The 15,777-nt window shown below is 44.3% G+C and overlaps 2 protein-coding genes across 8 annotated transcripts in view; one reads left to right on the top strand and one right to left on the bottom strand.

The window, feature by feature from the left end:
* Positions 1–3,897, top strand: part of LOC106607457 (ubiquitin thioesterase Zranb1) — a 34,376-nt gene extending 30,479 nt beyond the window's left edge. Inside the window, exons 9-10 of the mRNA XM_014204423.3 lie at positions 1,828–2,057; positions 2,370–3,897. Of these exons, the coding sequence (XP_014059898.3) occupies positions 1,828–2,057; positions 2,370–2,582 (443 nt within the window). The 3' untranslated portion in view covers positions 2,583–3,897. The remainder of the gene's footprint in view (positions 1–1,827; positions 2,058–2,369) is intronic.
* A 681-nt stretch (positions 3,898–4,578) lies between these two features.
* Positions 4,579–15,777, bottom strand: part of ctbp2a (C-terminal binding protein 2a) — a 139,532-nt gene continuing 128,333 nt past the window's right edge. For 4 of the 7 annotated variants that reach the window (XM_082976069.1, XM_014204394.3, XM_014204365.3 and 1 more), the window contains 8 exons: positions 14,734–14,888; positions 10,028–10,172; positions 9,254–9,460; positions 8,912–9,126; positions 8,089–8,219; positions 7,872–7,999; positions 7,655–7,769; positions 4,579–6,324 (listed from right to left, as the gene is read on the bottom strand). In XM_082976069.1, coding sequence (XP_082832195.1) covers positions 6,141–6,324; positions 7,655–7,769; positions 7,872–7,999; positions 8,089–8,219; positions 8,912–9,126; positions 9,254–9,460; positions 10,028–10,172; positions 14,734–14,888 — 1,280 coding nt within the window. In that variant the 3' untranslated portion in view covers positions 4,579–6,140. Of the gene's footprint in view, positions 6,325–6,578; positions 6,634–7,167; positions 7,246–7,654; positions 7,770–7,871; positions 8,000–8,088; positions 8,220–8,911; positions 9,127–9,253; positions 9,461–10,027; positions 10,173–14,733; positions 14,889–15,777 lie in introns of all 7 variants that reach the window. The other 3 variants (XR_001329193.3, XM_014204384.3, XM_014204375.3) reach the window with 3 other exon arrangements.

Here is a 15,777-nt window from a genome sequence, read left to right as displayed (position 1 = left end):
TACATTTCTATCTGCAATGCTAAGGGTCATGCCACGAGACTGACAGTTTCTAAATCAAGTGTCAACTCCCTCCAACTGTGACGCACTGCTGTGTAAATCAAAATGCCTCTGAAAGTGCTATCCGGAAATCCACTATTGACTGAAATTTGGAATCTTAACTTTAAGAAAAATCCTTAACTGAAAAACAACTAAGAGCATTGAAGCACGAGGCTCAACTTCCCCACTGTTGAAGCAAACCTGTGCAAATGCGTAGATACCATGTGTGACTGTGAGAGTTAAGTGCGAGACATTGCAAGGCAAGAAAAATTGCGTGCTACAGCTTTTGATTGCCGATATAGGCCTAGTGCACGGTTCTGACTGCCTGGTAGCTGACCTGCCTAAACTGTGCCCTCCCTTCTCTCTCCTTCCATCGCTAGCTTGCTAAGATGCAAGTGTGTGATTAGTTGCCATACTTCCGAGAACAGTCTCCTTTGTTCCAAAAATTCTGAATCTTATGAGTCGATTCCTAGCGGAATTGAAACTTGACTCTCAGAAATTGGAGTCGACATCGGGAGTCTGTGTGTAAGGAGTCGAGGAATCAATTATTTTGGAGTCGACTCTCCACCACTACGTCATTGTCGTTAATAGCTGGAAAAATGGCAGAGAAAGGCAAGCGACAGCGGCGAAGTCCTGTATGGCAATATTTTGGAAAGTTAAATGAAGGGAATGCACACTTTGCGAGATGGATTTGAGCTACGGTAATGGTAGTACAGGTGCAAATGTTTAACCATCTGAAAGGGGCGCACCATGAGACCCAAACCATTGCTTTCACATGGATTAAAAAAATTCAATTGTTTTAAAGGAAATCTATAAAAAAAAATTGCAGCTTAAACATTAAGAATATTTTTCCATTTGTCACATCTCTAGTTTCGGTCTTCTCATTCTTATAGGAACTGTAGCTGCATCAAGAATCAGTCCAAGTAGATTACAATCTGTTTAGTAAAGGGAGGGGGGGGGTTACAATTGTTCGTTGTGATTGTTCCAATGCTGATACAGCATGCGACTCTCTAAAACCAGTCGAAGAACAATTCTGCCAAAATAATCCCACCCCCTAACTATGAAGCAATGCAGGAGCATGGTTCACTGTACATACTGTTAGTAGCCTATGTCTCTCGGCATATGTTAGCCATCATGGGAAGAGGGAGTGGTAGTTTAAAGCGGGTGTCCAATAAGGGCTGAGGGCGGGGTCCACCTCCGTGGGCCCTAGTAAAAACAGTCTGGCTTTAATTAGCCTGCAGAGCCCGTGCAGCCATAAAGACAGCTCTCTGTAACGATGGGCTGCCTGTGGTAATGTCATTCATAATGGAGGAACGATATAGGCTACTGTTTGTGTTGCCAAGGAAAGGAGAGGCTTATGGGCGTCCGTGGAGGGAGTGAAGGAGAAAGCTCTGTTTAAATTGGTCGCCAGGTGAACCCAGTAAACATCCAATGGCAGACTGTTGAACAGTGAGCGACAGTAACTGTTCTAGATGCTCAAAAACAGTGGTTTGTGGTTTCAGTTAAGGTCACAAGGTGAAGTGTCTCGTTCACTTGTAGAGGCTGTCTAGTGGTTTGAGGCTGATGGAATAGTCTCAGGGAAAGTGTCCATTGTGTTTGGGAAACTGTTGGTAAGCAATATGTCAGCCTGTTTTGACATTTTGGTTTGTCATCTCTCTATATTTCTCTTCCGCTTTCTTTCTGTCCGTCCCTTTGACTCTTACCTCCTGCCTTGATTCCCCCTCTCTCCATTTCTCACCCTCTTCCTCCTTCACTCTTCATCCCAACTCCCCCTTCCCCATCTCTCTCCAGGTGTGTACTTGCCCCTGCTGTGGGAGCAGAGTTTCTGTTGGAAGAGTCCCATTGCTCTGGGCTACACGCGCGGCCACTTCTCTGCACTGGTGGCCATGGAGAATGACGGCTTCAACAATCGGGGCGCAGGCGCCAACCTCAACACAGATGATGACGTCACCATCACCTTCCTACCGCTGGTGGACAGTGAGAGAAAGTTGCTCCACATCCACTTCCTCTCAGCACAGGAGGTAGGAGGGAGCGCCCACTGTGGTATCATGAATATTTATATGGACCCCCTGACGGGCTGCTTTTCAAGGATTTTGTCTGAGTCTACTATTCATGCTGATTCAAGCTAATTTTGCTATTCATGCAGTTCTATTATACCATCTGCTAAGTGACTATAGTATGTCGCTATTCTCGTGAAGTGACTGGAATGTGAAAAGTAAGGGAGATTGGCTGCACTAATTGTGATTTTATTTTATTTTTTTCTCTGTATGAGAGCATTCTCTAAAATATGAGATGTAGTCTCATGGTTGATGCTTTTCTTGTCTGTGTGTCAGATGGGGAATGAAGAGCAGCAGGAGAAGCTGTTGAGGGAGTGGTTGGACTGCTGCGTGACAGAGGGTGGAGTGCTGGTGGCCATGCAGAAGAGCTCCCGCAGGCGGAACCACCCCCTGGTCACACAGATGGTAGAGAAGTGGCTGGACGGCTACCGACAGATCCGCCCCTGTGCCTCGCTCTCCGATGGTGAGGAAGAGGAGGATGATGAGTGACAACTGGAGTAGGCAGGAGTCCACCCTCTTTTTTTTTTCTTTTTTTTTTCCCTCCTTTACTTACATGGACAAACTGTGAAAGGGCAGGGAATCACCCTACCCCGGCAGAGGACACAACTATCTGGACAAACTTAAGAGACTGACAGAAGAAAAACTCAATTGCTGCAAAAAGACTTGGGGATGACAGAAATAAAGGATTGTAGTTTTCAAATGCTATTGATCTTTGATTTTCTCAAATGTAAAATCTTTAAGCGAAAGTATAAATGCATGTGGTTGTTTAAAAAATTATAAGGAAATATACCAGTATCGGTTTATGATGGGCACCGATGAAAGCACACTTCCTAAATGACTGTCCTTTTAGTTGTTTTTCCAGTTGAAATAGGTTTGTCTTGTTTTTTGGTGGGCAGGGTCTAGGCCAACAATTGTGTACTATGAATTTAATTCTTAAAGGGATACTTCAGGATTTTGTCAACAAAGCCCTTTATCTACTTCCCCAGAGTCAGATGAACCCATGGAGATACCATTTGTCTCTGCATCCAGTATGAAGGAAGTTAGAGGTAGTTTCGCAAGCCAATCCTAACTAGCGTTAGCGCAGTGAATGGTATCTACTAGCAGTTATCATAGACTTTGTCATTGCGCTAACGCTAGTTAGCAACTTGATTCAAACTGCACGCAGGGACAAATGGTATCCACGGGTTCATCTGGGGAAGTAGATAAAGGGTTTCATTGACAAAATCCCCTTAGTATCCCTTTTAAAACTAAGCACTACACATTTTATAGAAAGACACATTTGACTAACTGCTTGAATGAAGGTCATTTTCAAAGCTACATAAATGAAGTTCCCTTCTCACCTCAAAGCTAGTGTCACTAAGGTCTTGGAGACCATACAAATAGGTGTTTAGTTAACCCTTTTCCCCCAGAATGGCCAAAATGAAGTCTTATTTTCTTGATCTCCAAACTAATTCTACATATGTTTGGGAGCTTTTGAGCTGAGTTTTTCATTTTTGTCATTTCTTTCGGTCTTGATGTTTTGTGGCAGACTTTTTTTGCTGTGAGGAAAATAACCGTCTGTGAAAGTTTACTTCGGCACCTCATTTGGATGTTTGGTGCTTTGGAGGAGTGTGAGTAAGACACATTCAACGTCTACATTAAAACAATTCTCATGTTTCTTTTTCTCTGTCCTGCAATTCTTCCCCGTCAAGTTTAACCCATGGTACCTGTGTTTTTTTTTCTATAATGTATGCTTCTTGTCTATGTGAACCCATCTTGAATTAAGGTATTTGTGAGAGACTGCACATAAACCAAAGTTAAAATATCACGGTCATACCTTTTTGTTGGGTTTCCTTGCCATTGAGTTGTACTGTAACTTATTTTGGTGTATTACAATCTAGTTCTACACACATTGAGCATTGCCTGTATGTTGCTTTACATTTACATTTTAGTCATTTAACAGATGCTCTTATCCGGAGCGACTTACAGTAGTGAATACATACATTTCATGCATCTATTTTTTTGTACTGGCCCCCCGTGGGAATCGAACCCACAACCCTGGCGTTGCACACACCATGCTCTACCAACTGAGCCACAGGGAAGACTAGTAGTAATGCAATAGTTGCCGATTTAGGTTAAAGCCTGACCTCACTAGTGCCAGCCAGAAAAATAAATTGGACATTGAAGGTTTTCCTATATGAAGTCTAAAATGTAAAAATGATAGTGTAGTTTGACCGTTTCAGTATGCATTGACTCGTGTGGTGCACCTGGTTATTGATAGGGATGTCTAAAAAGGAGAGTATATAACAATTATCATAGTGTAGACTATTTATCCTAAATTATATAATGGCTCTCGTATACATTCTTATGGGAACTTCTGTAACCTCCGTGTGGCCAGTAAACCCATTACACAACAAAATTCAGAAAGGGCCAACTGAAGGTCATTACATTGGTACTATAAACCGTATGCATAAATAAGCAGCAAAGTCAAACACTTTCACAGAGCCTGAGAGAACAGCGGTTTTTTATTTGAACTGCACTGAATTTTATATATCACCTTGTACAAATACTCACACTAAAAACCAAACAATCTGTTAGTAGCCTTGTCTTGCTAAAGTCAGGGCACTAGGGATGTTGCTCACAGAGTGCACGATGCCTCCAAGAGCTCCAACTGGCTTTCATTATAAGAACAAGGGGGGAAAAAAAGGGGTGGTTCACATAAGACTATGATTATAAGAACATTTAACTAGGTAATACAAATTTAACAGGACTCTGCAAAAACCTTGAACACCAAAAAACAGAGGTTTGATTTATAAAAATACCACAATGAAGAAAAGGTGGAAACACGCAGAACGATCCAGACTTTTTTCTTTCAATTTGGGGAAAAAGATTATATCTGCAAAAGTTATTTTTCCTGAGTCAGTAACCTAAACCCTTTCCTTTCTGGCTGGTGCTACTGTGTAGGTCCTTTTGGTGAGAAAAAAAAAATGGACATTTTAAGAGAGCCCTCTAGCATACAAACACCTGCGACAATGTACAAATCCATGATGTGGAGGTCCATGTAAAAGCAGAGGTGCTTTTAACAGTTAGAACGGCTTTTGCATGCATTTCTTATTTCAATATTTTAGTGACAGACCACCAGGTGATTACTGAATCCGGAGTTGGAATGAAAGACAATCAACAGTTAAAAGTTTACATTGTCTAAGATTGCGATAATGACCTTTACAGCAAGTCTCTCATCCCCTTTGTGCGTCAGAACCTGGAGATTTGAAGAAGCTCTTCAGAGAAACCAGATGTCTAAAAAGGAGTTTACCAGATCAAAATCTTCTCTATAATATATTGGGTGTTCTCAGGGGTTGAGAGATGTTCACAATGGACAAATTCAAACGGTTTCAGGTCCCATATTCACTTAAATTTGGGCTTATTGTTTTTGTCTCGTACTGGTCATGAGGCTCAAGAGATCTGGCAACCCTGATGTGTCCATCAAATCCTGTCTGTACATTCAGGAACCAGCAACCTACAGGGTGAGAGATGGACTAGGACAGGGTTTAGAGGTCCCCATTGAGACTGCTGATGGCATTGATAACACCAATTGTCTTTTTCTACTGTCTGACAACTGTATGTCATTTCTTAATAATTTCTTTTTTCACATTGAAGAACAGAAAGACAGATATTCATTTGAAGGGTGGTCTCAACACAGAGGAAATAAAAATAGACACACGTGAACTGAAATGATGGAATGGGGCAGGGTGGGGTTAGAGGAAGGCCAGTAACAGATGATGTCATTGTCCTTCCAAGCTCTCTTATTGGTGGGTCAGTCAAGGTGGACGGGCCTTAACTCTGGCATGCGGTAACGTGTCCCAGAAAACAGGAATAAAAAAAATGAAAAGAAGAGGATCCTTGGAACATGAGTTTTGACGGTCCCCACTTTGGAGAAGCAGTTGTGAATATATTCACTGTCCCCACTTGGTTCCGGTGTTCTGTGTGAACCCTAACGATCAGTCTGCTGGTCAAAGAGTGGGTGGGTCAGTTGTGTATATATGAACTCCTTCGTCTCTGGATGCAGAGTTATGGCTCGGTCATGTGCTCTCTCATGGGCTCCCCGTTTTTGTAGGGTTGGTTGGGGGACGGGGCCTGGGAGGGGTGGGTACCGGAGGGCAGGGTGTGGGCGATTGTCACCCCCCCAGGCACCATCCCCTCCATTGGCCCATGGATACCACCAGAGGCCACACCAACCACACCAGGGGGGTACCTGTGCCAGGGAGACATTGGTGAGGTCACATGGTACCATAACAATACCTCATAGGTTACAACAACCTGATAAGCCTTTAAATTGCCATTTTAAGTTGCTACATTTAAAAACATTTGTTGCCTCACATTAGAAATAAGACAAAGGATCAAATTCAGTGGTGAATTTTCTAATCAAAGAAAGTAAAGTCACATTGGAGAAAGAGTGTGGTGCAAAACAGACATCACATGAAATCTGAAAACAGATTCAACTCTTACATGTCAATTCAGGATTCAAAACGACCACAAGACCTCATCTGTTGTTCTTGGGAAACTGATAAACGTATCAGAGAAATATATCTTGATTTACTAAACCACTCATATCAACAAAATATAGTTATAGTTGGCATAAGGGAATGGTGTAGGGCTAGGGATGGCAGGTCAAGGAAAGATTCCTGACAGAATATCTCAGGGGACAGACACTGAACTGTATGAGAAAAAGGGGGGTTTAGAGGGAAAATGGTACAAATGTCACAAATATACCCAAGTAGACCTCATACTTCCTGTGCAGGAATATGGAATACAACACTGACTGTCCTACGATCAAATAGTTGCCATTATGTGCTACCTTGCAATAGATTTTTGTATTATTTGGCATGGTACAAGTGGCTAGGTTTGGCCACATTTGTTGGTTTTGGGGAAGTAAATGAGGGGTGCAATGAGAGGGTGGGCAGAGCAGGTATATTGGCTGGGAAATAAAGCAGACAGACTATACTTTTCAGTATCATGAAAACTAACAGCAGCTATGCTTTGATCAGCACAGGTGGGCCTGAGCCTATCACCGTGGGTCAGCATTGGTAGTATTTACCTGGTTCTCTATTAGGTATATAATTTGTCTTGCATTCCCCCCGTTCCTATGGCCTGTACCATGGTTTGGTTGACTCGGCTGTGTAAGAGAAGTAGTTCAGTCCAGTTGAGACAGTAGGTATAGGGTGAGAGACTGAGAGGTCAATACTGTGACTTCCTGACAAACAATAGCAGGGGATGGTAGTAGCTAATCAATGTTTCCCCATAGCGCTTCATTTCCACTATATGCCACTACGGAAACCAAGACTAAAATACCACCTAGGTTAAATAGAAAAGACAAGAAGTTATCATATATTGAATACAGGGAACAACAAAGTATATATCTGAGCATGGAAATTACTCCTGCTGTACCAATTAGTTTTTTTTTATCCCCCTTTTTATCAAAATGATTAAGTCCTGCTTATGTGGATAATATACGCAAGAGGAGGTGGACCTGACCAAAAATAGGGGTTTCCCTACATAATTGTCAGTTTGGTTGTGTTTGATACCTGTACGCGGCACCGTTGAGTTCGGGGTGCATTTGCTGCTGTTCCACTGTCCAGGGAGCCGTGGTAACAAAGAACTCCTTGTTGACACAGTTTCGTAAACTGTCGGGGATACGGCCTGCATCGGAAAACCCAAAACATTCCAGTAAAGAATCAGCTTCAAATTAGTTTAGAAGTGTGATAAATGTGTGTGTGTGTGTGTGTGTGTGTGTGTGTGTACCAGTGACGGCTCTGCGTATCTCTGTGGCGGCTGCCTCTCTCATCTCCAGCGAGGCCTGTTCACTGTACCAGGCCGTGTGAGGAGTACAGATCAGGTTAGGAGCATCCTTCAGAGGACCCTGGGTAAAACTACACACACCAGAGAAAGGGATTGGCTAACTGAACTGGATAATGGAGATGACGAAGTTATGTTTTCACACAGATAAACACACACTCACCTGAAGGGTTCTGACTCATGGACGTCCAGGGCGGCCCCCCGTATCCTGCCCTCTTTCAGGGCCTGCGCCAGGGCCTTCTCATCCACCAGACCTCCCCGCGCAGAGTTCACCAGAAACGCACCCTGGCGCATCTTAAAAAAAAGTAAACCCGTTTTGCTAACATCAAATAGATAGTAGATATCTGCGATGAGATTAAGTGGTATTCACTCTCCTGGAGAATACACATGTTGGAGCCAACTTGTACAGTATGTGCCTGCAGTGGTGCTTTCAACCATAAAGCCCTAAGGTGCCCTGCAGTATGCTCCTCGTACCAACAGCTTAGATTCAAATCGCAAAGAGCTAATGGAATGAAACTTCTGTGTACCAAAAGAGAGAGACAGAGATTAAATGAGAATATCTGGATAAAAGTAATCCCTTCATCTTGACAAAAGCTGAAATTCAGGGTCCTAGTTGTATCTGATCTGTAAAAGGCACAAGCCATAGACACGAACGCACGTACAAACACAGATCTTTTGGCAGCAAAGTAGTGATGTTCTTTAAGAAACTTTTCTATGGTTTATATGAATATATAATTAGCACGTTAACCAGGTTCTGCCTTGATGAGACCGCCCCTCACACTTCAAAGAGGAAATAGATGTTAGACTTCTACAACAGCACGCAGTTTGAAAAGCAGACTGTAGGTGGCAGTGCTGATCACCAACTAGGCCACGAGGCTGGGTGCACAGTACTGTACTGTGCATGGTAAATTATGGCCCATTTTAGCATTGTGTGTGTGTGTGTGTGTGTATGGGTGTGTGTTTGAATTGCCTGCAAGTGTGTGTACCTGTTTGATGGTGAAGTCATTGATGAGGTGGTGGTTGTGTTCGTTCAGGTTGCAGTGCAGGGAGACACAGTCACTCTGGTAGAGCAAGTCCTGCAGGGTGTAGACACGCTGAACACCTAGCGAACGCTCCAGACCGTCCTGCAGGTACGGGTCGTAGAAGATCACGTTGAAGCCAAACACCTTGGCCCGCACTGCCACCGCCTGCCCTGAACGACCTGTAGACATACACATGAATACAGTGTCAGAAAAGGATCACAATGTTATGGCTGTGTGTGTATGTGGACAAAGCACTATCACAACTGAGTGTGTTACTGCCAAAGACCAACATCTCCTGTGACTCACCAAAGCCAATGAGGCCCAGCGTTTCTCCTCGGATCCTGGCGGCTCCGGACGCCACCTCTCTGATCTGCTCCACGCTCTGGACCCGCGTGCCCTCCCGGAGAGCCTGGTACAGCCAGGTGTTCCGCCGGTACAGGTTGAGAATGTGGCACAGAGTGGAGTCCGCAGTCTCCTCCACCGCTGCCGATGGGATGTTACACACCGCGATGCCTGGCAAAGAGAAAGGGAAGACAGGATGAGAGAAGAAGAACAGAAAAAATGTATAGAAGCTCTGTGCACAGCAATGTGCTTGTTATGGAAGGAACAACTAAGTATCCAAGAAACATGTAGAAACATGTACCCACCTTGGAAAGGCAACGACTGAAATTGATTCAATTGTAGCGTTTCATAATTATAGTGCAAAAATGTTTAAATGAAAGACACGTTTCACACCAGGTTACTATGGTTATTGAGGATTTTAGTTTTAATTATTAAGTGACATGCCTGGGGCAAAAAGGACATCTGTGGGGGAGTATTTCTTAATAATGCTTTCACAGTTGTTGTCTGTGTATTTAGGAGATAATACTTCAACTACATATGCTATGTACTGAAGTATACAAGTAGTGTTTGGTTTGGCTACATTCCATAAAGTCTTGGCTGCAGTGCTGAGGAGTGGGTTGTTGTTGTTTCTATGTTATGTCTGTCATATTGGCCGATGCAATAAAATGTCCCCTTAGGGGATCAATAAAGTTTGATCTTATACCTCTCTCCTCTATCCTCTCTGTTTCTCCCTCTTACCCATCTCTCCGGCTGCCTTGATGTCGATGTTGTCGTAGCCGCTGCCGATGCGGATGATGATGCGTAGAGCCTTGAATTTCTCCAGGTCTTCTCTGGTCAAGGTGATGGTGTGGTACATCATGGCCCCTACTGCCTCGTTCAGCACCTGATGGAGGGGCACCTTCATCATCATCATCATCATTAAAGGCATTTCATCATTATCTTTAAACATTTGGTGTGTGTGTTCATGTGTACGTGTCAAAAGGCATGCATTATCAGAATGTGTATATGGAAACAAGGTGAGGGTGGAGACAGGCAGGGTAATAAACTGGATTGATGTTTATCCAGATCCCCAGATAGCATAGCAAGTGCACCTTGTCAGGCGTTTTGGGTAAATAATAGCTTTAAATTCTCCTCAGGCTAACTGCATTAGCTTGGCCTGCCAGATTAGCATAGCTGTGACTTTCCATAACGGTTTTATTAGAGGTAGCTGGAGTCAGCACTAGATGCTAATTCAAGGTTAAATCTCTCCTCATGCATTCATCTAATTGCTTAGGCTGTGTTGCTAGCCAGAGGCAAGTTTGGCTGGAGACAATACGTCCTGTGGGTTGTAATGGCCAATGCTGTGTGAGTCATTAAGCAAGTAATCACTGAGCAATGTGTCAGACTAAATGGAAAAACTGAACGAGTGATTATTTTTTATAACGATGCTGGACCAGTATTAAAATATACAGAAGTTGTAAAAAAGCAATTTGATATGGCATAGAGGGATGGACTCAACCCAATAGATGTTTTTCCGATTTTTTTTATCCAGATCAAAATGTTGCGAGGAGAGTTTGTGTGGGGGTGGAATGGTATCAGTACACCACTCTATTGTACAGATAAAAGCTGATATAACGCTAAAGACTCATTTGTATCAATTCACTCACAGTCCACAAACAGATGGTTAAACTGCTTACATTGTTCTGACATCAGAGGGAGAGAGAACGCGCTAGCACGCGAACCCTTTAGCCTACACAACACAGCAGAGAGTGATAAGTCAGCACCAAAACACGATGAGAGCACGCCAGCACTGCTTTGAAATGGATAGGGAGTCATCGTAACCTTCTAATAGTGCTCTAATGCTATGTAATTCACTGGGGAGAACTATACAGATTCAGGCTCCTGTCAGGGAACTAACTTAGCTCATCTTTCTCAGGCGATGCATGCAGAGAGGCAGTAGTGCGTGTTTCAGTATGTATGATGAAAGTGGGTGAATTTGTGTGTATGAGAGGTGAGGTTTGTGTGTGTATGTGTAAATGTCAGCATGTGTGTGTATGTGTTGGTTTGTATTTGAGCCTGTGTGTTTGAGCCAATGTTAGTGGGTTGTTTGCGTGCGAGTGGCCCTTTCTCCTTTCGTGTGTGTGAAGTGCCACTTCTGCTGTCTCTGCTGACTCGTAGACAAAGGCGGAAGCTCTGTCAATATCTCTACACCCAGGCCAGGCTGCCTCGCTGTGTAACGTATGCACAAACAACAGCTGTTTGGACAGAAAGCCTTGGTGTGCGTGAACAGGGTAGCACGGAGAGGCCAGGGTCCAGAGAGAAGCATGTCAAAAGAGGTCAACAGAACCCGGGTCCTATTTTTCCTCTCACTTTCTCCTTCCCTCCATCCATCTAACCTTTTCTATTTTCCAATCTCACTCGCTCTCGCTCTGTGTTTGTTACACCCAAATATAAACATATTTTTAAATGGTTCAAATTCTCCTTTGCTGACAAAAGACGTCAACAAACCTTGTTTACAAGATCACAGACAGCATGATTATCACGGATTATTTGGGTTTTTGACGCTGATAAACTGTAAGGTCAACATACACAATACATGGAAATTGCTTTGCTTTGTTAAAGGTGCAATATACAGAAATCGCACCACCATTTCCTAGTTGCAGAAATTGTAATAGTCATCAGGTTCAAATCCAATAAAATTTGATTTGTCACATGTGCCGAATACAACAGGTGTAGACCTTACTTACTTGCCGTTAACCAACAACACAGTTTAAAGAAATCTCTTACCTATTTGGGGGGGTTAAGAATAACAAATAATTAAAGAGTAGCAGTAAATAACAATAGTGGGCTATATACAGAGGGTACCGGTACAGAGTCAATGTGTCAATGTGCAGGGGCACCGGTGTCGAGGTGATTGAGGTAATATATAGATGTAGGTAGGGTTATTAAAGTGACTATGCATAGATAATAACAGAGAGCAGCAGCAGGGTGGGGGGGGGGGTGGGGGGCAATGCAAATCGTATTGGTAGCCATTTGATGACCTGTTCAGGAGTCTTATGGCTTGGGGGTAGAAGCTGTTAAGAAGCCTCTTGGACCTAGACTTGGCGCTCCGGTATCGCTTGCCGTGTGGGACAGAGAGAACAGTCTATGACTAGGGTGGCTGAAGTTTTCGACAATTTTCAGGGCCCCCCTTTGACACCGCCTGGTATAGTATTCCTGGATGGCAGGAAGCTTGGCCCCAGTGATGTACTGGGCCATACGCACTACCCTCTGTAGTGTCTTGCGGTCGGAGGCCGAGCAGTTGCCAACCCAGGCAGTGATGCAACCAGTCAGGATGCTCTCGATGGTGCAGCTGTAGAACCTTTTGAGGATCTGAGGACCCATGCCAAATCTTTTCAGTCTCCTGAGGGAGAATAGGTTTTGCCGTGCCCTCTTCACGACTGTCTTGGTGTGCTTGGACCATGTTAGTTTGTTGGTGATGTGAACACCAAGGAACTTGAAGCTCTCAACCTGCTCCACTACAGCCCCATCAGTGAGAATGGGTGCGTGCTTGGTCCTCCTTTTCCTGTAGTCCACAATCATCTCCTTTGTCTTGATCACGTTGAGGGAGAGGTTGTTGTCCTGGCACCACACAGTCAGGTCTCTGACCTCCTCCCTATAGGCTGTCTCATCATTGTTGATGATCAGGCCTACCACTGTTGTGTCATCAGCAAACTTAATGATGGCGTTGGAGTCGTGCCTGGCCGTGCAGTCATGAGTGAACAGGGTGTACAGGAGGGGACTGAGCATGCACCCCTGAGGGGCCCCTGTGTTGAGGATCAGCGTGGCGGATGTATTGGTACCTACCCTTACCACCTGGGGGCGGTTCGTCAGGAAGTCCAGGATCCAGTTGCAGAGGGAGGTGTTTAGTCCCAGGGTCCTTGGCTTAGTGATTAGCTTTGAGAGCACTATGGTGTTGAACGCTGAGCTGTAGTCAATGAATAACCTTCTCACATAGGTGTTCCTTTTGTCCAGGTGTGAAAGGGCAGTGTGGAGTGCAATAGAGATTGCATCATCTGTGGATCTGTTGGTGCGGTATGCAAATTGGAGTGTTTCTGGGATAATGGTGTTGATGTGAGCCATGACCAGCCTTTCAAAGCACTTCATGGCTACAGATGTGAGTGCTACGGGTCGGTAGTCATTTAGGCAGGTTACCTTAGTGTTCTTGGGCACAGGGACTATGGTGGTCTGCTTGAAACATGTTGGTATTACAGACTCGGACAGGGAGATGAAAATGTCAGTGAAGACATTTGCCAGTTGGTCAGCATATGCTCGGAGCAAATGTCCTGGTAATCCGTCTAGCCCTGAGGCTTTGTGAATGTTGACCTGTATTAGGTCTTACTCACGTCGCCTGCCGAGAGCGCGATCACACAGTCTTCCGGAACAGCTGATGCTCTCATGCATGTTTCAGTGTTACTTGCCTCGAAGCAAGCATAGAAGTAGTTTAGCTCGTCTGGTAGGCTCGTGTCACTGGGCAGCTCTCGGCTGTGCTTCCCTTTGTAGTCTGTAATAGTTTGCCACATCCAACAAGCGTCGGAGCCGGTGTAGTACGATTCGATCTTAGTCCTATATTGACGCTTCGCATGTTTGATGGTTCGTCGGAGGGCATAGCAGGGTTTCTTATAAGCTTCCGGGTTAGAGTCCCGCTCCTTGAAAGCAGCAGCTCTACCCTTTAGCAATGTGACAAAACAAGCAATCATTGTGCAGAGAATCATTGTACCATCTAAACCGCTGTGAAATATATTTTCTATAACCAAATTTGTATTTTCAGCTGTTTGAAGCTGGTGAGCAAAACTGAAAGCAAAAGACGCAAAACATTAAGAATGGGAAGCATAGAAATAGTACACATAGAACAGATCTACCACTTCTTAGCCTTGCTTTCAATTATAATGACAGATCTATAACTCACATTTCTATGTGAATTTGGTCGCATCGCCCAAAAAGTTACATATTGCAGCTTTAACAAACTTTTTGCACATTTAGTACTTTACACAAAGAGGGGAAGATTTGATCTTGCACTGGTATATTGCAGATATAGCTAGCTCAGTATACTATGGCATTCCTTTACCATAACCAGCCTCTCTATTTAACAACCAGAGGAGGAGAGGAGGAGCACACTGTCACCCAATGACATTAAATCATAATGAAATCACTGGGAGAGCCAATATACTCTACTGCAATATCAGTTTTATGTTACAGAAAGAGAAGAGGTGGAGGGGGGGGGGGAATACAGGGGAAAAGGAGGAGAGGAGGGGGAGGTGAAAAGAGCTACAGTTTGAATTGAGGGCATGCACATTGTTAAGGCTTATTCTTTTGTGGATGCCTATGCAGTCTCAGTGTATAGCATGTGCGTGTATGTGTACGCATGCTCGTGTCAGTGCCTGAAAGAGTGTGCGTGGGCGTACGTGGGTAAGTGTGTGTTGTACCTTCTCATGGATCTCCTGTGTGGACTGGGCATCACAGAAGGCGACAGTGGCCAGGTCTTTGAGGATGGGCATCTCGACTGTACAGTCACGTCCATCCAACAGGGCCACTAGGGGGCGAGGGTGCATGGGCCCATTCATGATCTGGGGCCGGATACCTACAGAGAGAGAGAGAGAGAGAGAGAGAGAGAGAGAAGACAGAGAGAGACAGAGAGAGAGGGAGAGACACACAGAGAGAGAGAGAGACACACAGAGAGAGAGAGAGAGATATACACAGAGAAAGAGAGAGAGACAGAGAGAGATACACAGAGAAAGAGAGAGAGAGAGAGAGAGAGAGCGAGAGAGGTGTTAATTATGAAGCCTGCCTAAAGCACACACAGCAGTTACAGTAGAGTACTGTAAGACACACAGGGAACCTCATGAAAACCTGAAGGGTGAGACATTGTCAAAAATAAACCACATGGGAGTATAGATTGCCATGTGCAGAGTCTCTTTTTAACAGAACCTTCTCATAGACATTGGATGTGCGTATGCAATCTTTTCACAACCATGCACATAAACAAGATGTTCGATGTGAAGACTGAAAGTTTGATACAATGAATGCTCCGACTCAAACTGGACTGAGTGCTCTTCTCCACTATCATCTCCCTCTCACCTAGTAAGACAGATCAATAACACACACACTCAACACTTCCTGAAATAACCAACACCTCTTCTGTGTCTCATGATGTGACTACCAGGGAACAAGGCCTTTCACCCCATGAGGTCACTCCCACCCTATCACAACCCTGCAGGGGCAGTTTGTGTGTGTCTCACACACACCTAAGCAATCACACACGCACTTGTCTTCTGTATCTGTTACACTCTCATACTATAGGCCACAATCTCTCAACCTTCTGCACACACCGCACAATACCACCATCCCTGGAGCTTCAATGGTAACACACCAGTGAGCTACAGCACCTAGCCAACTCCAGAAACACAATTCAATAAGGAAACAGAGAAAAGGAGAAGAGTGACTGGACAGAATGGAACAAAAAAAAAGGA

The sequence above is a fragment of the Salmo salar genome, chromosome 01 (assembly GCF_965601325.2).
Source record: "Salmo salar chromosome 01, fSalSal1, whole genome shotgun sequence".
Lineage (NCBI taxonomy): Eukaryota > Metazoa > Chordata > Actinopteri > Salmoniformes > Salmonidae > Salmo > Salmo salar.
Note: the sequence above shows the minus strand (reverse complement) of the source record. Positions and strands in the feature narration are given on the sequence as shown.